At 39.2% G+C, this 24,560-nt stretch overlaps 1 protein-coding gene across 1 annotated transcript in view; it reads right to left on the bottom strand.

The window, feature by feature from the left end:
- atrx (ATRX chromatin remodeler) overlaps nt 1–24,560 on the bottom strand; it is a 50,274-nt gene that overhangs the window by 7,716 nt on the left and 17,998 nt on the right. Inside the window, exons 14-31 of the mRNA XM_081383056.1 lie at nt 23,900–23,999; nt 23,618–23,809; nt 23,373–23,514; nt 22,241–22,350; nt 21,991–22,137; nt 20,714–20,891; nt 20,395–20,532; nt 18,001–18,176; nt 17,736–17,853; nt 15,249–15,379; nt 13,630–13,724; nt 13,402–13,541; nt 12,026–12,179; nt 11,837–11,937; nt 10,095–10,203; nt 9,825–10,002; nt 9,288–9,479; nt 1,588–1,737 (exon numbers count right to left, since the gene is read on the bottom strand). Of these exons, the coding sequence (XP_081239182.1) occupies nt 1,588–1,737; nt 9,288–9,479; nt 9,825–10,002; nt 10,095–10,203; nt 11,837–11,937; nt 12,026–12,179; nt 13,402–13,541; nt 13,630–13,724; nt 15,249–15,379; nt 17,736–17,853; nt 18,001–18,176; nt 20,395–20,532; nt 20,714–20,891; nt 21,991–22,137; nt 22,241–22,350; nt 23,373–23,514; nt 23,618–23,809; nt 23,900–23,999 (2,551 nt within the window). The remainder of the gene's footprint in view (nt 1–1,587; nt 1,738–9,287; nt 9,480–9,824; nt 10,003–10,094; nt 10,204–11,836; nt 11,938–12,025; nt 12,180–13,401; nt 13,542–13,629; nt 13,725–15,248; nt 15,380–17,735; nt 17,854–18,000; nt 18,177–20,394; nt 20,533–20,713; nt 20,892–21,990; nt 22,138–22,240; nt 22,351–23,372; nt 23,515–23,617; nt 23,810–23,899; nt 24,000–24,560) is intronic.

Genomic DNA, 24,560 nt, shown 5'->3' on the forward strand with positions numbered 1-24,560 from the left:
CCTGGCACAAGCAGGTGTTCGGCAGAGAGGATCACAGCTGCGCCACAGACACTAAAACATCTAAACTGACGCTCTTTTAATCTGCTTTCAAAATGTGACGCTCACTGAATGGCCGTTTTCAACTAAATCATGAGCAGAACTCAATAGGGTTCTCTAATCACTGCAAGTGACTGCTTAAAATCCACCTTAATGGCTCTGACATTGTTAATGATTTTCAGTAACCAAATTAGACGAAACTCTTCAATCTCAAAATACACCAATGACTGCAGCGAGATGATCAAAAGCGGGTGAACTCTTTTCACTGCATACAATAGCTCTGGCCAAGTGATTCACTGATGAAATTACTCTGATTGAAGCATATTTAAAACATCTTGCCAAAAAATAACATGAAATTTAGGAGACAGATCACATGTAGAGCAGAATGTGCGTGTCAGTATGGTATGAATCACACACACAAATCAAAACTCATGTCTGCACTGTCTCAGTGCTCAGTACAACAGCTGAGAGCCAGCAGGTGAAACTGCTGACTACAAATACAGCTCCTGTGTTGGGCACTAAAATTACAGTGATATTTACCATGTATGCGGTTTCCATGTGGTCTTTTTATTGCAATACCTGGGATGTGCATTTTGGTCATTTTTACTGCTTAAATACTCAGGAAAAGGAGCAGATTCAGTCTGTGGTTTTTTAACTGTAGGTCTATGTGCATTCATGTCAGACGGACAATGTTTGCGATTACATTGCATCTCAGCTTTTTTTCCAGTTTGAAGTAGTTTTTGAAGATCTTTGAAGTATCGTTTAGTTGACCGCGGGGTATCAGTCTAGATGTTGCTCTGATTTTGAAAAGGAATCATTACAGTAAATCAGAAATGGAGAGAAGGCACTTGTGATATAATTCAACTAGAGTCAGAGTCCCATATGGCAAGTCATTTCTCTCCCACTAATGAGCTGCTGACCTGAGTCTCTGACCTGAAGACAATGACTCAGATTGTTTAAAACCTACAAAGGATTCCAGGACTGGATATAAAAGCACACAGACTCTCAGCCATCAGACAAGCAGGTTTCACTGTGTTTATGTAAGGGTTATGATTATGATTTGACCCTCTGAACTACTAGACACTTCAGAAAAGCTGTGATTCAATGGGTTCAGGTAGAACTGTTACCACTCGTGCAAGCAACAAGGCTTTTTGGTAGCTCTCAATGTCTTTATGTAGCTATAAAAATAGCTTTATTTTTACAAGGAGTAATACTTTTGAAGCTTTTGAAAACTTTTATGTAAGCACATATGTAAACAGTTAGACCTCTCTCATGGTAATGTGTCCATAACTAAAATGGCCATTTTTTTGTTCGTTTCTTATGATGATACAACTCCAAATTATTATTTGAGAGTTGCAATCCATAACTAGAGAAATAATACCAAGAATTCTTAAACTGCTATCAGTAATGGACAGATACAGACAGACAAGTTTAAAAAAAAACTTGTAACATGCCTAAAATCTAACACATTTGCTGACTGATATGAAGTATTAGATTATATATTATATCATTACATTTATATAACAGTAAAGGGTTTGTATGGCTACACACCTTCTTCTCTGCCTCGTATTCGGCCCACGCTGCCTTGCGATCTTCCTCACTCAGTGCCTCTTCCTCCTTGTGGTCCAGCAAAGAGTCATGCTCGTGGTAGCCGACGATCTGATCTTTGTAACTGTGAAGCAGTTCTGCAAGGACAGGATCCTGGGACAGGGGAAAGAGATGGGTCAACATCCTACATCAATACACACACAGATAATAATTTACCACGATTATTGATCTAAACATACAATAATTAGTGGGTTAAACGTCTTGGCCAGTATTCACGCAAACACAGTGGGTTATGTGCTAAGTGAAAGTGAACAGTTGAGAAAGAAATCGGATGCGTATCATTATATTAGATCTGTGCATTCCCTCTTAAAGTGACAGCAGTCTATAAATACCTGCTGCTGTTTATGTCATTTATGTTAATCAAACAACAAAAGACAGCTTTAACTAAGATTCATCTAGATTTAATGTATATAGTGAACACTATGCAGTGTTATTTTACATTTAATTTTTACATTTCTGTACCTGAATACTACTGTTAAACTTTACTTTATTTGTAACTTTGTTATATTGTATTTATCTATGCTTGTAATTAGTGTTTGATCTTGTTTTACCCACTTTCACTTGCCTTTGATAATGTTTGAACTATTTGCTGATCTGAAAAATGATCCTATCTGTGACTCAAAAATCACCATGAGTTTTGTAATCCGTTTAACCACTAACAATAAATTAACATTTCTGAAAATTCACCCCATCTATTTTGTAAATGCAAGTTTCAAGTTGAACGATTCATCCATGTTTCTTTTTTTAACTTCGTTTGACCGCGCAAGCTCATATCAATCTGCCTCCACTTTTGAATGCCATGCCAACATCCAATCAACAATCAATCACCAGAACCATGTCCCGCCCCTACATTTTTTCTTTATCGATAATCCATTACACTTATATTTACATCACAATATGGAAGAAAATATACATCACTACCTCACTGTAACTGACCGACCTAAGAGTCTGATCACCTAACAGTAGACGTGGACAGTCATGTGTGGACATATTCATTTACTCAATGACAAAGTTACAAAGGTTCAGAATGAGTCGTTTTTTTGCATCATATATACACGAGTCTACGTCTACGTCTATGTTTTCATAACACACGCTCTTTAATATAAATAAACAGCAGTTCGTTTGCACTACAAAGCTAAAATTAAAAAAGAAACGGCCTCGAGCCAAATGTTCAAAATAGGACATTTATAATAACTGCAGACGCTTCCATGCAACTCTGGTATCCATGACTACACTGTTATTGAAAACAATACCTGAGTGGCGCATAATTCACATCCAGGCCTCTCACAAACATGGTTTAAAATGACTCTACAGCTATTGTTTGCTTTTCTTTGTCTTGCCTGCACTTTACATTAAAAAGGTCCTCAAGATCTGGAAACATCTCCAGTGTACTGCTGGATCCCAACCATATGAGTATATAAAACGCGCTATAGTTACGTCATCACCCGACTGAGCAGCATCAACAAACAAAATAAAACAAAAACAAAATTAATCATAATCGTGACTAACGTTCAAAGCCTCACGTTTCCAAATATGGGACTGATTACTAAATTGCAACAGAAAAGGTTTGGATAAACCGAATCTAAGGAATGAAGTGAGAAAACCTCAATCATCCTCTGAAGAGCGTATCATGTATAACCAGATCAAGGTTCATTTCAAGAAAAGAAAGATAACAGCAGTAAGACAGGTACCAATAACAGAGCCATGCTTTCTGCATTACAGCAGAGTGTAATGGAGAGCACAGCTACAGATCCATCCACATCAAGGCTTTTCAGTAAATGGCTTCGATAGCTGGAAAATAAAAACATGTGGCGAAAGCCTGCATAATCACGCCAGGCCTGGCCTTTGATGGCCTATGATGGTGATGGTAATTTCTGGCTAAGTGGCTGAATTAAAACATGGCTCGATGCTGCCATGTGAGAAACCCCTTCTACATCTACAACCGTGAAAAAGACTCCACGGAAAAGATGACCTCTTGCTGAAAGTGTGCAGAGCGAAAGACAACTCGATGATGAAGCTGTTGTTTGAGCACATTTCAAACACTCGCCGTCATGAGGGGTCCGACCCGGGCCTGAGCTTATCTGAACATTGTCCAATTTTGAGCCGCCAGGGGAAATGGGTCACAGAGCCGCTGGGTCAAATGACAGTGAAAGCCGTCCAGGGGAGCAAGGAATTCTGGGATTCCTGATTAATCTCCAGGCTGGAGCTCCGCGGGTGGTCTCGCCCGTCTCCGTAACCTGCCCTACATGTGCATCTCAACCAAAGGCACTAATGACGGTAACAAGAACTCCTGCATTGTCATAATGTGAGCTAACCCCGCGCATAATGACGGCTTAGGAAAAGGATATCGTTTTACTCCATGCATGGATGTGGGATAGGTTGGGTGGGGGGAATGGGGGAATCAGCAGACTGCAGATTTTTTTTCTTTTCTCAGGGAAATTGGGAGTTGGGATCCCACAGGAAGTGAAACGGGGGGAGGAAGCTTTTTTGCTTTTGATCAAAGCATGGAGGTGCTTGAGCCAGACTTCTGCAAGGATAAATACAGCCCCAGGTGAGGAGTCGATCTGCCCGTGTCTGAACACAGCGCCTTTTCACTTCACAACCACAGAAATCATTTCCTTGTGAGTCTTTGAATTTTTTTCTGCTGTTGTCCATGCATCCTTTTGAAAACAGACTGTTGACCCCCATAACTATAACAATAAAGCTGGAGTAAACTGACATGCAACTATTAATGTGCATTTTTCCACTGAAATTCTCTCACTAGCTGGAAAAAGAGTTTATACACTGTGTCCTACCCAGCTTTAAACGTGACAAAAGAAACACTTTTAATGTAGATACACTGAGCAACTGAGTTAGAAGGTGCACCAATGACAGACATTTCCAGAAACATTCCCTAAGCAGCGCACATCAATATTACTGACAGAACTGGTTGTGTCTTGGCACTTTGAATCGTTCATTACTAAATTGTTCAAGAAAATTGACCTTTCGTTGCGCGACTTGCATCATGTCTCTAATTGTGCACCATTTCAATCGTTCATGTTGGCCAGTTCTACTCATCTGCCAAGACTGTTGTGCAAAGACCTTTCTGGCAAAACGGTCTCAAGTTTTGCCTGAACAGTGGCACTCTTAATGCATTACTTGACAGCTTGTTTGCTCTCAGCATGACATTTTTTACATTGGCTTGAACAGCTATCAATTAAAGGCTGACAGCAGTAAGTAGCCTATGTTTCTTGCAAGTTTTCCTAAAATAGAAAACTGAAACAAAAGACACGGCTCCCAATTCACTGCTGGTGAAACAGAACATTAAAATAAACTTGAAGAGCTCTGCTCAACTACATACATTTACGACTTGGCAAACAAAAGGCAATTTACTTAAGACACAGTCCCAGATCAATGCTGCTGGTGTGAAAAATGCAATCAGGTTCAAAGACGTAAGCTCCTTTTTCTTGCCATTTGGCTTCCTATTAAATCATTTTCAGCACATTTACAGCTTTTTCAGCCCAATTGCCTCTCAAGGTTTTTGATCATGCCACCTTATATTAAATGCAATCCATATTCTCAAACACGGTTTTACTTCACTCATTACCACAGCTATAAACTTCTGCTGTACACTCTTTAGAAAGACAGGGAAAATGGAAGTGTGACAGGCTACAAACATAAAAAAAGCTAAAGAAACGGGAAAAATGTGGAAGTTTTTATTGTTCGTGTTAAAGTATCGATGTCCTGATCTGATAAAAAAAAAAAAAAAAAAAGTGCAACTTGACCTTTGTGAACTGAAAATGGGCATCCATGTGGACAAAAATCTTACCTAGCATTTCAAAATGAAGAGCCTAATGCGTGCCTCAGATTTCACAAGACACTATGTTTGACATGCAGGTGCACAAACCAAAGAAACCAAGGGGTCCGGGGCAAGAGACTCAAGGAATGTGAAGGATTGAGATATTTGTAATACCTAACCTTAGCCAGGCAAAACGTACTCTACAGCTGCACACAAATTATACACATAACCTCAGTGCCCTGATAAACAGTCTGCGTCTGCAGAGCTCTTGATGTTTGGCACAGGACCGTATGTCAGATGTCCATCAGGAATATCATTCTAGACAACTTTTCTACTGTTTATTAAATGGGGGACTTTAGGTGAGAACTTCTACGACGTACTGCAGTTCACACCTTCAAGTCTTTCATCCAAGTTGGGGCAAATATCTAAAAATGGAGGGTTGAAGGCAACCACTCATTTAAGGAACATCTGGGGGACTTATTAAGGCCGGTTCCTGCACCTAATTACCCCAACTGAAGTCTGTTCCTTTGCTCAACGAGAGCCAGTCGGCAGGGGAGCCTGAGCGAAAGCAAATTACCACTTTCCCACCGATGGACCACTTTTGGGAAGTGTACACACCGACCCGACCGTGTCACTCGAGTCTGCCCAAGGGTCTCAGCTCTATAAAGGGCCTCCGAAGAGCCCGAGGCAGGGCCAGACCCCAAGCTGGGTGGCTCTTGTGTCTGGGCCAAAGCACTCTTCTTTGTCATTAGAGTGGAAGTCCGCTAGCTTCCTTTGTCTCCAATTAGTTTCTCTGAAAAGCACAAGAACATCCTAAAAGGGGTTTGGAATAATGACTGTTCATCAGGTCGGGGGAGGTTTACAGCGTTCCTTTGAAAACTTCAGAGACTAAATAGTGAATCAGCGTAACAGATGGCCTTCATGATGGCATGATGTTTGGGTGAGCTGAAACGGCACACAGGTTCAGAAGCGGGATGTGTGCTTTAGATGGAGAGGGGGTGGGGGAGTCTTCCCAGAAACACTAAGGAAAGTAACAGGGCAGTAACTTGGGGGGTGGGAGCTTTGCTATCGCTAGATCAGAGTAAGTTTATAGTGTACTATTACAGAGGGAATTGCTTGTACTCTGTATCCTGGAGGCTTTTAAGGAAATGTTAACTTAACTATCATGTTTCATTTGAATTTTAATGTGTAATACTTATACAAACAAACAAAAATCGTATTAGCAGTGGGCAAGTAAATGTCTACCTCAGGCAAGCTGAATATTATATGTGGTTAGTCGTTTTATTTTTATTTCATGAGATTTTTTTTTTTCAGCCCTTTTACCAAATTTAGGACATGCCTGAATACTTTTAAAAACCATTAAATCAACAACTGAAATATATTAACAACATCCTGGGTTAAATTCTAAAGTTGTACACCAAGGATCATCTTTATTACGAACAATATTTGGTCGAGGCACTTTTTTGGTAATGGGCTTGAATGGTTGAGATTAAATGCAGTAAACACTACAATGCATTTAAAATGCGGGAAAATTTAATGAATTTACTTCCCACAGTGCTTTAAGAAAATTCAAATGATGCGTTACAATTTTATTTATTATTCATTTAATGGAGGGGGGAATAATGTAGTAACTGGGTTGCATATGCAAAGGTGGCAGCTAAATATTATATTTTTGGTAATTAAAATGAGTTTGTGATGTACGATAAATTGAAAATGATCAAAATTATGATGTCGCTGTAAGGTTTCAATAGTGTAATTGAGAATGTACAAAGTGAATTGTAGCCTAGCTATTCAAATTATAATAGCTAATAGTTCAACACATCTTAGTTCTCAGTCCAAAGTGGTTTTGTAACAGTGGTTACAAAAAAAGTGCAAGTGTCATATTCTTTTGGCTTATTAAAAAAGGATCAAGGCATTGACAGACACATGCACAAGGTAAGGAAAAGGGCGATGGGTAGAGGTCTGCCAAGTTGAGAAATATTTCCTGTGTTCCATAAACTTGGCGAGGGCATTGTGAGAAATAGAGATATGACTACAGGCTTTGAGGGATGACTGACTCATCTTCAGACGATTACAGGCAGCAGATTCCATCATAACAGCTGACTTGCTACATTCTGGTGCACATATGGCCAAATGTGGTCATCTGCAGTGTGCTAAGGTTGGGCTACATCTACGAATAAAAGCTTGATAAAGAACAACAAGCTTCTCAAAGATCAACTACAGCTTATGATAGACCAGGGAGACGTCAGCAGAGAGATGAGGGGGTTGCATAGTCAACATGACCCTTCTGTGCTAATTTTGGTGTATTTAATTTATTTTAATTTTCAACAATATTATTGATCTGCCTGCATTGACACCATTATATGAGAGCTGAACTTAGCTGGACAATGAAATCACTGTTTTCTCCCGACCGGAGATTCATATAAATGAACTAAATTTATTACTTCAGTTTACAACAAAAATGAACCATCACTGAACTTACTTAACCTGAAATGTGACACTATTTTCTTCTGGAAACAAACTTTGTTGCATTATATTCCTGTAATCACTGTAAAGCTGCTTTGAAACAATCTGTATTGTAAAAAGCGCTATATAAATAAAGGTGACTTGACGTGTACTAGATGGCTTTGCCTCCAATTACAGGATCCCAGCATCACCGGTTCTGCAATATAAAGCTCTTCAGTAAACAAGGGTCACGAGAGGTAGCTGTGTGCAGCTGCGAGCTGTTGTGAATGATTAGATGCACAATCGAAGGCCAATGTGGTCTTGTAAAATCTTCAGGGGTTCTCTCCTGTTATTATCTCTGAGCGTTTGTAAGCACAGGTGCACAAAGGGGACAAAACTATTAAGACAAGAGCAGAGCACCTTTCTTCCAATCCTCATCCAACATAAAAATGCAGAATGGTTTGGAAGCCAGTAAATAACAGTGTCTCATCCATTGAGAACATCAAAAGGAAACGTGCATGGAACAAAACAGGCCAGGAGCATTCGACTTCAGCCCGAGTGCACACATGATTCTGATTGTGGGGATCGTAGAAAGATTTATTTCGTCCCTAGTCTTGGATCAATCGTGCATCAAGCTCAAGACAGAGACTACAAGCTGAGACAACAGACTCATGAAGACCCAATAGGAGCACGGAAGTTGAAACAAAGGTATGTGCGAAAGATGTTCAGATAAAATTGACACTTGCTTGTCTATGATATGCAAGAAAAACAGATTGTTTTCTAATGTTTCTGTCACATTTTAATCATACTACCAAATGTACCTAGAGTTTGCTCAGAATAAGCAGTCCTCTGTCCAGCTGCAAGTCTAATTTGAGATGTGCTGTATCAATTTAATTTTGTGTCTAAATGGCAATGTCAGGGTGGATGCTCACTGATGACTTGAAACAGCCAAGACTTTGGTCACACTTTACAACAGTGACTGGCTAAGATGTATATAGCACAGAGACTGACATGAAAACCATTTTTCAACTCACTGGGGTTAGGACAGATGCAAATTGCTTGATTGTTTACATTCTAGCACAAGCTCTATGTACAAAGTTGGAGATTCAATCCAACTTTATTCACATTCATACAGTACATTCAAGTAAAGCCATATAGCAACTGCTTGATTGCTTGAATTGTCACACAATGTAAACTATATTATAAGCCAGCTATAATCTGCTAAACGTGACGACAAGGCATGAAGATATTAAGATATTATACACATTAACATCATGAGCTTCTATTAAACGGCTTTGAAACAATGTGTCTTCTGAAAAGCTCTATACAAATAAATCTGACTTGACAAATTGAGACAAAACACCAAAATGTTTTCAGTTGGAGAAAGAGACAAACACAGGTGCAATGAAGTGGTTTTCACCTTGGGCAGCACGGGTGTGGTCCGCTTGCTCTTCTTCCCAGAGGGATCGTCCAGCTGGTCGGGCTCAAATGTGTAGAGCTCCGTCAGTTCGTTCATCGTAAAGTGACGTTCAATCTGCTGTTGGTCAACAACTCTGAAGGACAGCGACTGTTTGGTGACTTGCCGGTCATAGATCTTATCCTCCATGGTTCCCTTTAGAAACAAAAAACATTACAGATCTGATCACTGACCTAGTAATGGGCCCAATTCAGCAACATTTGTAGCCATTATCGATGCCGTCATGCTTTGCAGATAAAGCAATCCCAGAATGTTGTATGCTCTCTTGGATGATATTAGCCGAGCTTGTTGCAGAATCAGAAAACAAGTGCGTATAAAAGTATGACTAGCTTAGCAACATGTGTTATCCAATTGGTGCTAGTCGAGTCTCTCAACTAACTCTCTATTCAAAAGCCCTGTCTGTAAATAAACGTGTGAATTTCCACATAGAAATGAACACAACAAATAAATTCATCCAAATATCGGAACTAAATTTCTCACCTGAGCCAAAAACCTGTAGACAAACACAGTCTTCAATTGACCAAAGCGATAGACTCTGAAAATACTCTGAACGTCGTAGGATGGGTTCCATGAGGCATCAAAAATGATGACCCTGTTTGCAGCTACCAAGTTGATCCCGAGAGAACCAGCTCTGGTTGAGATGAGGAACAATCGACCCCTGTGGAGAACAAGAACACGAGTGCTTGACACTAGAGGAAAAGTGAGGAACAGTCCCACTGCTTGCTACTCCAAATGGAAAAGTGTTTTTACCGAACATTACTGGTGTCATTGAACTCCTCTGCCCATTTCTTCCTGGTCAAGGCGTTCGTGGAACCATCCAGGCGGTAGTAGTCAATGTTTCTGAACCACTTGCCCTCACCTTGAAGAACAACAGTATAGCCAGTCAACAAGCCATTTCTAGCAAAGATTTTCTGCAGCGGTCATGACCCTGCAGGGTTCCCACACCTTGTTTAACTTCTAATTCAAGGACCTTTCAAGGACTTTCCAGGTCCAATACCCTCAAATTCAAGGACTTAATGTGGGGACACGTTTCAAGTTAGAGCAAGGTTACATTGTGCTACCTTGTAAGATACATTGTTACAGTTTTGCGCGCGTGAACGTCATGGCAACGTACAACACAAAGTACCTCACGCGGGAAACACTTAACGTAACGCGCAAATGCGCGTAACTAACGTAAATCAAGTAAGCTAGTGCGCATAGGCCACGAAGTGTTAGCGAAATAACACATTAGCAGATCGGAGGGAATAATATGGATTTTTCCCCAGAAAACGTATTGCACAAAATAAATTCAAGCACTTTCAAGGACCTGTATCTATGCATGCTTATGTTCAAAAACTTTCCAGGGCCTTGATTTATTTTATTTTTTTAGATTCACAAACTTTCAAGGATTTCAAGGACCCGTGGGAACCCTGGCCCTGGTAGGGTGTGTGCTGGGTATGAAGAGCTCTGGGGAAAGTATGCACCCTACATAGGTGGCAAAGTCTCGTGTTCAGCATCTAATATTGTGGCCTCCCAAACTCGTGTTCATACCTAACATTTCAATATGTTTCCAATTATGCCTCTGTGATCTTTTCATTACAAATTACAAAGCCTTAAGCAAACATTTTTTTGCAAAATAAAAAAGGCCTAATCATTTTCAAAATTAAAGTAAAAACAGCTGCGAGGGTTTAATTAGGACCATGACCTTATTCCAGAGGCTTTATATTTACATGCGCATATTTGCGCGTTTCTGCAGACACTTAACCCAGATCTGTGTCAGATGTGTGCGCAAATATAAGATGAGTTTTCGCATGTAACCACAGTTTGGTCACTCACTGGATCAGTGCTCACTTTGCTTTTTTATTTGCTAAAATCAATGTTAAATTTACAGCACATATAATTCAAATAAAAACGTCAGGATTGGCCATAAACATACAACAGAAAACTCCTAATAAACACATGGGCCACTGTACAAACCATATGAAGTCATAAATAGGGAACAAAAAATATTAGAAGGTTATATTATAATCCCACCGGCAAGACAAAGTCCAAAGGTGTTTGTTTTTTAACATCTATTAGTGTATATTAATATTTAAATCTATTAAATACTAGCATGCCTAAAATACTGCAATGATGCTTAAATGGCTATTTAATAACAGCTTAGCATGTGACATCAGTCAAAAGGTAAAGTCGTTACATTTTGTACATACAACATACGACGAAAGACTGAGACGCAAACCTGAGAATTGTTTTCTTTGGAAACATGGATTGACTCATTGACCATTTCTTGTTCATGACATGGTAAGAATTTAAAATGATGCACAAAATAGTAAATAAAATATGCTGTCATTAACTGCAAGAGAGCTTATTAAGAATGAGAAGCATGCAGACTTTGAGTGGCATAAATGTCAGACTAACCCTGAAAACAAAAGAGTTTATAAAGCAGTGTGCTCAAGGCTGAGGGAGAACATTGCTGAAAGAGCAATAATTAACCAAATACCAGCATGTCTAACCTTTGTACGGGGAAACTTTCCCTTCCTCTTTGGCTCTGCCTGCCAACTCCAGAAAATCCTCGATGAGGTCCAGAGAAATGAGAGACTGGCTGAACACCAACCTGAGCACACAATCATTACATACATGATCACATGACACTGAAGACAATGAGTCCTGAGCTGATGCGACTATGGCAAAACATAACTCACACTTTATCTTCCACGTCTTCAGCCATGCGGAGGATCTCAAAAAGCACCACCATTTTCCCAGAATGCTCCAGCACCTCTGAATCTGGCTCGGTCACAAACTCTTTGTACCAGTCCGGTGACGGGCTGCCAGGACCGGAGTTTGACGAGGCCCGAACTGAGGAAAACACACAGATACACACTGTTAGGACTATATTTGCAGAAGACATGCATGGCAGGGATCTTAGATCCAAACATTCAATACAAAAAAACAACAACAAAAAACCCTTAAAAAGGGACCAAAGGTTATCGTCTTGTGTCAGGTCAAAAATCTTATTAAAACATCTTATTAATGAATAATTTTTTTCCGCCTAAAAAAAAATGTGAATTGTAAATAGTGTTGTGTTAATTTAATTTGTGGAATTGCACATGTGTGACCTGTTATCAAACTGAATTCATTCAGGTTGATGAATCTTAATGTAGTGTTAACATGAACACTAAACAAAGTGATCGGGTTGATGTGCGCGTTTATGTCACAAGCTTCGAATCGAATGTGCACACTGCACAAATATACATAGTTTTTCCGATGTTTGCGCATAATAACTATTCTCCTATATTGGTTATTCAATTTAAACGGCATACTTAATGTCCGTTTCTGGTCATAATTTGGAGACAATGAGCATATGAAACCGTCATCTGTGGATGAGAATCTGAAACAAGGACTGGTGGGCCGTTGTCCTGCTCCACTTCACAGACGCTGAGTGAAAGGAGAATTTTAGGATGACGGGACGCTTATTTATATGACACTTTATTCAACAGGAACAACAGCTTGTTCAGTGCATCATACGTCCTTACGCCACTTCAACGTCATTGCACATGCGCAGTCCTTTCGGTTTTCAATCCGATCAAGTGCTCACATGTTCTCTCGATTGGATTAGAAAAGGAACAAACCACCTCTTTCAATCTGATCGAAGTTTAATTCAGATCGAGCTCAATCGGATAGAGTAAGGTGTTTACACGAAGGCTTTTCAGTCCGATTGAGCCATCAATCCGATTACTAATGGATTATTTGGGTGCATGTAAATGTAGCCAGTGATAAAGTCAATCAACCACTATTAGTAATAATAACACTGCCTAAAGGTCCTTGCACACCGAGTCCGAAATTTTCACACATCAAAAAATAAATACGACCTCACGTTTTGTCAATCACGTTTACACACCTAAAAAAAAAATCGGGTTCGATTTTCTGCGTTTTTAGCATCCGTAGCAAACCGTCTGAATGGTGTTTTGACAATTCAGAGCCACCGAATGACGAATACGAAAAAACGCATACGAAATTTTCGGACTCAGTGTGCAAGGACCTTAACTCCTATCTGAGGAGGAGATGGTGTCAGTCATACCCTCCTCCACCGGCTCTGCTCGGTTCCTCCCCTCAGGGTTTCCTCCGCGAGAGCTGGTGTTCCACTCCTTAATCACTTCCAGGTCATCACTGTCAGACTTGTCTGAGCCTTTGTCTTTTCCTTTGCCTCGTTTCTTCTTCCTGTATGGGGGTTTAGGAAACCAGATTAGTCATAATAGAGGTAGGAAACGGGTCAATTGCAAAGGAAGAGTAAGGGCTCATTTCAAACCTTTTGGGCTTCTCATCTTCAGAGGTCAAACTCATGGAGGACTCCTCTGTCTCCGAGGCTATGAACTCCTCCATACTGTCCTCGTCAAAGTATCCCTGTTGGTATGAAGGGGGGAAAAAGCAGTAGAGTTAAAGGGGTAGTTAATAAAAAATAAAACGTGTGTCAACATTTACGTATCATCATGTCACTCCAACTCATACGATTTTTGTTCATTTTCCAAACACATATTAATGAAACCTGAGAGATTTCTGTCCCTGCACTGAAAGTCCAAGTAACCAAAACTTAGATCCAAAAAGGTGTTAAAATGAATCCACATAAATCGAGCAGTTTAATCCGAGTCTAATGAAGCAATATGATCATTTTATAAGATAAACGGATGTAATTTAGTCTTTTATTCACATATTAACAACACATACATAGTGCAAATCACATATGGTAAACATTGGTGTTATTGCGTGTCATGCACCAGAACAAACATCACTGGTTCTCGCGCAACACACGCAAGTTTGAGCTTCTGTGTTCATCATGTTTGATGTTCTATATGTAAGTGTGTTAATCCTTGTTTATGTAAATAAAAGCCTGATTAAATCTGTTCATTATATAAAGCAATATTGCGTCTCTTCGTAAGACTTGGATTAAACTGCTCATTTTTCCAACACCTTTATGACCTTTTTGGATCTTCTATGTTTTGGTTATCTGGATTTTTAATGGCGGGACAGAAACAGACCAGGTTTCATTAAACAAAAAATCTTATATTGTGTAAATATCTTAACTTATGTTTCAAAGATTAACCAAACTCTTATGGAATGAGGGTAATTTATGACGTTATTGGGTGAACAATCCCTTTAAATGCTGTAACTAATGGATTTTCTAGTTTTCTATGGCTTAGCACAATAAACCTGGGATAGATAATGTGAACCTCAGCAAGTACAAAAGTGATTCTTTGGAAACTAAGGCCGCATTTACACTGGTCGTCTAGTCAACATATCGGAATTGGGCATCAAGACAACCAGCTTACATAAGACCAGACACATATCCAATATCTGCATTTACACAATACACTTGGCGAAACAACCCTAGATACATGTACTGAGCCGGAAAGGCTTAGGCTGAAAAGGAAGTAAAAATGACACGATTTGCAATGGACACAGAAGAAATGATAATACAAACTTCTGCTTTCCGCACAATCTTTAAAGTTCAGCAAAACATTGGCGGACAGAGGAAAAAGAAAAGAAAAGCGGAAAGCACGTTACAGCCTGGGCATTAAAAAGACGTCAATATCCGTGTATGTCCACTTACATGGCAGACACAAATGCATGCATCCGATTTATATCAGATTTATTTAATGTGAATGAGGCCTGAAATCGATCTGAGAATATTGGAATCCATGAGCTTTTGTCTTGCTTAAAAGTTCGTGGGTCATATCCAATCTGTGCCACATGGGAGAAGAAAAGGCTTGAACCATGTAATGTGCGGCCTAAAGAACATCATGCAGCTCCCTAGTCATTTTTTGGGTCTGAAGTCCTGCATGTGCGCAGAAAGTGATGATATTAGGGAAAGTTCTCCCTTAAGTAAATTCCCTCAGGTTGTGTTTCCAAAGAAGTCTGCAGTCCGCTCACCTTGTTTTCTTTACTGATATAGTCCAGCTGGAGGCACCACGGATGGGTCCAGATTCTGCTGAGCATCTGGAAATCCTGGAAGAGTTTGGTTCCCGCACGACCTCTTCCACTCTCCAAGGCAGAACCGACACCTGTTGAGAGGGTTCAGACGTTTAGTGCCCGCAGCCTCTATCCCAGCATGCCAGAGCACCCCAAATCCTGCATTCAGATTAGCCCGGAGGATTAACTGAGCAGGTAAACAAGCTCTTAGGACTGTGAGAGGCTCATGCTGCCTGTTTTCACACTGATACTTAGAAAAAGCCCCAAAATTCTTCGTAAGAAAGGCTTTGCTACAAACATCTTAAAAAAAAAGAAGTGTCATTTCTGCAATTCACCAAGCGGATTTGCCAAACAAATGACTGCTATGTTCAAAAACAAACACTAGCATACTGTATAATGCACAGTGCCTGAAACCCATGTTCAAGGGATGAGCACGAGTACCAATCAGTGATGATCTTTCTTGAAAATTAAAAAATATTTTTCTTTTTTATGATTGGTCATAGCAGCACTTTGTGCGGTACTTTGAGAACTGATTGGTTACCGTCAGGACAGCATGATGCAATGGCTTTGAAAGCATACAGTGATGCCTGGAATCACTATGATGATGAAAATGCAGTAAAGTGCAAGAGATGCAGCACCAAACTGTCTTATATATCACATTATAATGAGAAAATTCTTTGTCTATATTTCAGTGTTGTTAGAGAAAGAGCGCATCCACAAGAGGAGATACACATTCTGAGCATCTGAGTCATTTTGTGCAGTTGTAGTATTTTGCCTGCGCATACAGATCTGATTATTCTCATATAGGATGTGTTCGGTTGAGTTAATTAACCTAAAAGCTTGCAAAGTTTCAGTTTACTGGTGTTCATTAACTCTGAAAAGTAGAATGTACTTCTAAAGTAATAATAAAAATGATTACATTTTTTTAAATCACAAGAATGTGTTCAATGCCTTAATATTCAAAGTGGACTTCTGTAGCATCCCATTGTTTGCCCAAAAAATAATCAGAACTGTTAAATTTAATTTGAATAAATGTAAAAGATTAATAAATTGTTCATGTTTTTATGCCTGAACAATTTATGTTTTACTCCTATTATTTGATTACCACCGATTTTCAATATAAATTTGTATAAAAAAAAAAAAAAAAATAAAGAAGTTAACACAGAGTTTCTGAAAAAATGTATCGGAATAAAAATAAATTTCATAGGGTCCTACTATTGCAAAAATGTTAATAAAAATCTTTAATAAGTTTAAAGAATTCAATTTCCTAGACATACTTTTTGACTATTAATATTTAATTAAATCATTAAAAACTGAATACAGAAAAATTAATGGAATTTGAAAAATAAAAAAATAAAACAGATTTTATAGAGCCCTAAAGACGTAATAATTGTATAAGCTTTATATTTCAATTAATTAGATATGTTTTTGACTAATAAAATTGAATGTAAACATTCAAACAGAATCCAGGGGGAGAAATCATGAAAAATGTAACGGAAAAAACGTAATTTATAGGGCTCTAATTACGCATGTTCTTTTAAAAAAGACAAATGATACGTAATTAATAATCTTATTTTTCTTTTCTCATTTTTGCATCCTAATAGCAGGCAGACACAGGGCCAGAGTACAGTCATTGCTGTCAAATCTGGGATAGAAGAAATGTCACAGACTGTAGAGTTGTGAACACTGTAGTGTGTGTAAAACGCTGAATGCGAGTTCACCTAAATGCAGCATGAAATTGGATCAGGGTTTGGGTAAAGCAGGCCACCGGGACAAAAGCCCAAGCATTAAGGGAAAGACGGTGTCTGGTTGGTGGTCTCTGGGGGTCTGCACCCACAGTCACAACAGCAGCGCAGGAGCAAAGCAGCGGCTCAGAGGAAAGCCGGACTAATGAGCCTCCGGCTGGGAAACTCTCCCCAAGCTCTTCATTAGATAAGGACGTGGGAATTTGTTCAGATAGCCTCACGGCCTGGTGCCAGCTGCCTTTCTCCCTCTCCCAGATGCAGAACAATCACGGCCTGAGCTATAACACCACCAAACCACTTCATTGAAAAAAAGAAGAGCCGGTGGGGAAAAGCTGGTTTCACCTCAGGAGACTTCAGGGCTTAAGCTGACAGACTTTACGAGGTGGATCACACAAATGACTTGATTAAAACTTAACACATTTAACTTTCGTAATGTGACATTTTTGAGTGAAACTGAATATTCAGCAGGAAACAGATGTAGGGCTGAGACACTTTTCCTTCACGTTCACGTGGTCTGTCACATCAGCAGAAACGTCATTTCAGAGGTGGGAAAATCATTTCATGATGATAACAGATTATGAATATTTACACTGACGAATGCAGAGACTTTTATTATGATAATAAAGAGGGAAAATTTTTCATTCAAGTTGCTTTTAACAACCAAGAGCAAACATGCAATAAACAGAGTGACGTAGAGTCGTACCTGTAAAGTGATCCAGATAGTACCGATAAAGCTTGCACTGAATGGGTGTTAACCGGATCTCTAACACATACTCGTGTTTTGGTGGGAGGAATTTTGTAAGGGCAGTGTAATCTCTTCTCTGTGGGACAAAAACAACAACAGATTTTTAAAAGTCAAGCACAAGCACTGAATATTTCACTCATTTATAGACCGGTACTGTGCAAAACCATGACTTAAGATACATGACAGTACTCAAGCCCTCATTGGCTGTGGTAATTTGGCTTACTTGGACACATCCCGCCAGCATCTCGTAGAGGATGTGCGCTCGTTTCTTCATGACACGGACATCAACGAGCGTGGAGTCGGCACACTGGCCGTTCTGGATGGGGTTGATGAAGCGGTTTCTGAACTCCTTCACTGATCCCAGCAGGTTCTCCTTAATGAAGGTCACCATGCAGTGATCTGAGGGCAGAAAGGGACACTTTTACACTCCCAGAAATAATTTCTGTCATAACTGAAGTGTTTAAAGAATCCTTTCCAAATTCAGAACGACATACTTTTCACCTTAAATAGCACAACCATGAACCGTCCACTGACTGAGGCATAAATCACTCTTAGGTACTGAAATCAGCGGGTCCACTCTGATTGGCTAGTTGCAACAGAATTTATGGGAACTTTTAGGGCCATTTGGAAGCTCAATCTATTAGCTATTAATGACTAATGATCTACCAATATGTTAGCTGATATTTGGCAATTTTGAGACACCATTGGCTGATAACCACACGTTCACTTAAAAAAAAAAAAAAAAAGTGTCAAATTTTCGGTATGGGCCTTTGTAACATACGAATACAGCATTGTTTTAAGCACTGCTTGTACGTAACTTCTGTGTGCGTTGAACGTCATTTGAAACTCTTGTTTCTCTCTAATGATGGAACGATAGTGTATATATGATATTGATAAACTGTGTCTTGTTATTTTTCAGATGTGTTTGCAGCAGAGTGAGCTTCTGTGAGAAAAGTGAATGATCAGAGTTGTCCTTCATTATATTCAAATTCATATATTATACATCAAATTCAGCCTACAGTGTAAAGCGGCTTGCCCTCATGCAAGATGTGTGTGCCGTTTAATGCATTTGAGACTTTTCCTCAGTGCATTACATTTACAATCCTTATCGGTAAACATTAGATATCTTTCACAGACTTTACTGAATGATCACTGGATCACGCATGCGTGCTAAACAGATGGAGTGCAATAGAGCTGAAACAACTAATCGATTTAATCGATTAAAATCGATTATTAAAACAGTTGTCAACTAATTTAGTCATCGATTAGTTGCTAAATAACTTTTATTTGCCGTGAGCGGCTCATTTCGTGCATATTTTAAATCTGCGGTGACCAAAGTGTGGCAGTAATGAGCCACCGGAGGTTTTACTCAGCCAGTACAGCAGGAGAAGTAGCGAATAGCCAATAGCTGGCCTTGTTTTATGTCACGTGCTTCCCGCACAGCGTCTCTGCAGCATTCAGCGAGATGGCAGCTCGAGAAAGAAAAAGAAAAAAAGCGGAAGATAAAACTAATCGAACGAAGCAGCATTCGGCAGTTTAGGATATCGCACAAGAATCGTCAACAAAGAAAACATTTCATCACTGGAGAGGTTTTTTTTTCCGACACCATCGTATCAATTGATTTTGATTAATATGCGCGAGGGAGAGAGAGAGAGCAAGACAGCGCTCGGGTGAGTGCGCGCGCGGCCGGGGCTCTCTGTTAAACTGACAGGACTTGTCACAAGCAAATGATACACTTTAACTCTATGATGGTTAAACTCTGCAATTCATTATTTTTACTCAGAACTAATGTTTTGGTAGGAACGAAAGTTTACCATAGATTTACCAAAAAAAAGCTACTTTCAACTTTCTGATTGATTTCACAGCATAAGCTATAAAGCTGTTTCCCAGGTATAAGCTGTGTGTTTTGTTTACAGGAAAAAATAAAATAAAATGCAATTTACTGCAACTGTATTCTTTATTCTTATTCTTCGTGAAAATATGTTCTGCAAGATTCCTTAATAAGCTTTGTTCGGGATGTTAAACTACTGTACTTTAGGAGCCCTAAGGACTGCCATGGTGAAAACATTTGAAATCTCCTTGTGAAATTTGCTAGAGTACGTCAGGGTCAGTGTTTTGATTGCAGAAGAGTTCGACAAAGGATTACTAACACATAATAAAACACAACTCCAAGTATGTTTTTGATGAGGATATGACAATGCAAAATGGTTAAAATCTCTAAAAAGTCTATGTTGAATGATAAAGACCCTTTGTTAATAATTTACTTGGGGAAAAAATGGCTAAAACTAAAATAAGTACATAAACCGATTAATCGATTAATCGTAAAAATAATCGTCCGATTAATCGATTATCAAGATAATCGTTAGTTGCAGCCCTAGAGTGCAATAATTCGGGCTAAAAAACACATTTTGCTAAAATATTTAGCATCCAAAAGTGGACACACTTCCGCCATTTACAACAGCACTGCAGTACGATGAGTGTTGCAGCAGTATTGACGGACATTTTTATGTAAAGACAGGACCATAGTTTGTTCAGTAAACCACTGTTTTTCCAGGGTATGTACCGAACCGTCATTTTACCATCGCACCCTTAAGCACAAGCAAAAAGAGTGACTTACACTCGATGAGGTTGTTCTGCAGAGGCGTTCCCGTCAGCACCACCCGCCGACGGGTCCTGATGGAGTTCATGGCTTTGGAGACGGCAGACGCTTCGTTCTTCAGGATGTGACCCTCATCACAGATGACAAAATCCGGACCTGTGCATCAAAACAAAGAAAACTTTACAGTAAATTAAACATTTAACAGCAGCATGTCAGTTTTAATTACTTCAATGTTATTTCCAGGACTGAAAATCCCTATTTGAACATTTTTATTAGCTGATATTTCTAGGTTTTATCATAATGATGTGCGTCGTCTTTGCTAACGCAGTAACTTCACCTGGATCAACTAGAGTTTTCTGAAAGGTTTCCTTCAGCTTCTTGCTCTTGATGTTGCGCCCTTGCGTGAGGTTGCGGTACATCTCGTATCCTATGATCATGACGCCGCCATCTTCCTGCCAGCGCTGTAAAGCGTAGGCTCTCTCCTGAGGTCTCTTCACTGTGGCCAGCTCTATCACCTGAAGCAGAGGGAAAGACACCGACATAGGGTGAGATTAAATGTCAACGTTGAAAAGAAATTTTCAAGTGATCTTTGAATCAGTGATTCAGGACTCAGATTTAACATTGGACAAGTGGCAGAAAATGCATCAACCCTTGCAATTGTTAAAAATACACTATGCAGAGTATGCACATCTTGTTTAACTTCAAATTCAAGGACCTTTCAAGGACTTTCCAGGTCCAATAGCCTCAAATTCAAGAACTTAATGTGGGGACACGTTTCAAGTGGGAGCAAGGTTAGACCGTGTTACCGTTTTTATGTGTCAAACACAACTGTGCAAAAAAGCAGAGATCTGATATTCTATTTGTCGTATTTCTGTTTAGCATAAAACTGAAGAATATTCGGCACATCCTATACTATATTCTCAAATTATCTGATATTAACTTTTGTATGAAACCATGAAATATTGAGGGACCATCGTAGTAGTTTTGTGCACGCGTGAACGTCATGGCATGTGCGTAACTAACGTAAATCAAGTAAGCTAGTGCGCATAGGCCACGAGGTGTTGGCGAAATAAGACATTAGTGGATCGGAGGGAATAATATGGATTTTGTTTCCAGAAAACTTCTTGCACAAAATAAATTCAAGCACTTTCAAGGACCTGTATCTATGCATGCTTATTTTCAAAAACTTTCCAGGCCTTGAATTTTTTTCCATTAACTTTCAAGGATTTCAAGGATCCGTGGGAACCCTGACTATGAAGCTTTTTTGTTCAAATAATTTTTTTTTCATAACGAGTCAATACATGATCAATCCTTCCAAAATGTGTTTTTGTCTCACCCTGATTCGCTATGGTAAGCCTATTATAAGCATTTATATTTTAGACCTGACGGGATGGTTTTCATGGGAAATTGCATACAAGCGTCACTCGTCTCGTTTTTTTTTTTACACTTCTCTAAAGTGCACTACATACAATATGGCCACTTATGTTTATTTGTAACATTCATTATACAATACTTCAACATACTTTGTGTGGAGTTTCAAATGGACCCGTGTGATTAACAGATAACGGTAAAGCGTAATGGAAAGATCTACATGATACAACACCAAATCTCTACCTCTAAACTCTCCTCGTCCTTCAGGCCTTCTTGCCACTTCTCAAACTCATTGAGCCAGTTGAGCACAGTGTTGAGAGGACACACCACCAGAGCCGTGGAGAAGTTCAGCTTCTCACACAGAAGAAGAGTGTGGAGAAACGTCACCACCTGCAGGACGCCGAGAGAACAGCAGAATCACAAAGCAATTACATTTACAGCTGTTCATAGCATGGTATTATAACAAGATGGTATAAATAAATAAATAAATTACCTGGAGGGTTTTGCCCAGACCCATGCAGTGGGCCAGGATACAGCCGGAGCCAGCAGACTTCTCTACCTTCTTCACCGACTCACAGCAGCAGTCCCACATGAACTGCACACCTGCAAACAGAACAACACAAGACGTCACCTGGTGTCTGTGTCTTTCCACTTACAAAAGGACACTATGAGGGACTAAAACTAATTAAATATGATAAAGTCCTGCACCAATAAGCTATGCTACAAACAAGTGTTTATGATCATGAAAACCAATTAAAATAATATGATAAGTAAAAGTTTGCAATATCAAGCAAAATAACGGACTGTTTTTCTACAGCTAACATAACCGAAGCGAATGAGACCCCGGAGACCTCGGCACATGTACGTTAAAATGGCTTTGTCTGCTCTTACGTTAAGAATAAGGGGGATTTCTGCACGTCAAACAAGTTTAAAAGTCCAAGATCCATTGAGAAAATATATGTCTTTCCCATCCCTCTATTGTGGTTTGTTGCTGTAGCATGTGCAATAGATTACTCCACCCATGTGGAATTAGCATTATTCACTTATTGTATCTTACTCATTTGGTGTCTCCAATTAGTGCCTTGAACTATGTATGCAGTTATTTAAATTGAAAAGCACTGAAGATAGTCCAAGATGGACTGAAATGTTTGTTGTTTCTTTTTTTTCTTTTGGGCAGAGTCACTCTTTTGTTTAGTTTTTTTTAATCACGTTTGTACTTAACTAATCTTCATTAACTTTTTCTCAATGGATCTAGGACTTTTGAACTTGTTTGGTGCACGGATTCCTTCTTTTGTTTTTTTATATTTCGACAACTAATCAATGCTTGAATAAATTTTACTCCAAAAAATTAAGTAAAATGAAAAGAAATAAAATAAAATGACTAGTTTACACATGACGCATTTCTGGGTAATGATTTATGGAGATTTATTTAGCGACATATACTAGTTTTAGAGATGGAGAAATTAATTTTGTTGTTAAAAAATTGAACGGGTACATTTTTATTTGATGATGACTTTAAACAGTGATTTACTTCGGCTAACCCTTTTCAGGGACATACTAGAAATGCTGAATAGTCACTATATAACCAAAGCATTTAAAAAAAATATAAGTGATGGTTAACTCACCATCCACCTGATGGGGTTTGAGTTTGGTCACCAGGTTCCTGTGAACCTGCACTAGTGGCTCCTTGGTCTCCTCGTCCTCATCGAGCACCAGTTTTGTGGTGATGGGACACGCGATCTGCGACGACTCCTCCACCACGATAGTCTGAAACCAAAGAGCCCCAGCTTTGAGTTTTCTGTACAAGATGAAAACTATAATACAGAGGAACAGTTTGTGAGCCCTAAATATCTGCCTCTTAGATTTGTACCTCTCGTAGTTTCTCCCTCAAGCGCTCCCTCTCAGCAATGCGTTTCCTCCTCTCCTCCTCCTCCTTCAGGGCATCTCGGGTCTCCGTCCGCAGAAGGTCATCTTTAATGATCTTGCGGATCTTCTTGCGATTTTTGGGTGTCCCTTTGTCATCCCCTTCCTCATCACCATCTCCATCCCCTTCCTCTCCACTCTGTAGAGCAGAAAAACAAACATACTTCCCTTAAAGACATCAGCAGTTTGTTTATTCATCGTGCTGAAACAGATGTGTAATGTACGGCACCTTGGCACTGGATGAGGAGTCTTGAACCTTAATGCGACGTCGTTTTTTCTTTTCTTTCTGGTAACTTCTCTCACCGTCTTTGCCTGCTTTCTTGGACGATCTACAAGTGATACCAGGACATGTTTGGTAAGTTTTGTTTACCTCAGCGAACAGTACTAGATTCATTAGTCATAAAAAATGCAATAATAAACCATGATTATTAATAATCCATAATAATTTAGCAGAAGATTTTACGAAAGGAGAATGTGTCCAGAGAGACCACTTTTTATTTGCACATTTGATTTAAGACACTTAAAACATACATTACCCTTAAAAGTTTGGGGTCAATAAGATTTTTTTTATGTTTTTAAAAGTCATCTCTTATTCTCACCAAGGCTGCAATTATTGGATCAAACACACAATAAAAAACGTAATATTGGAAAATATTATTACAATTTAAAACATTTGTTTTCTATGTGAATATATGTTAAAGTGTAATTTATTCCTGTGATCAAAGTTGGATTTTCAGCATCATTACTGCAGTCTTCAGTGTCACATGATCATTCCAATATGATTTATGATACCATCCATACAGATATTGTATTATCTCATAATTGTTTGATAATTTGTGTAATTCTGAAGTAATAGCTTACATTTAGAAAAAAAAGACATTATTTTAAAA

This window comes from Scardinius erythrophthalmus, assembly GCF_964197995.2.
Source record: "Scardinius erythrophthalmus genome assembly, chromosome: 13".
NCBI classification, from domain to species: domain Eukaryota; kingdom Metazoa; phylum Chordata; class Actinopteri; order Cypriniformes; family Leuciscidae; genus Scardinius; species Scardinius erythrophthalmus.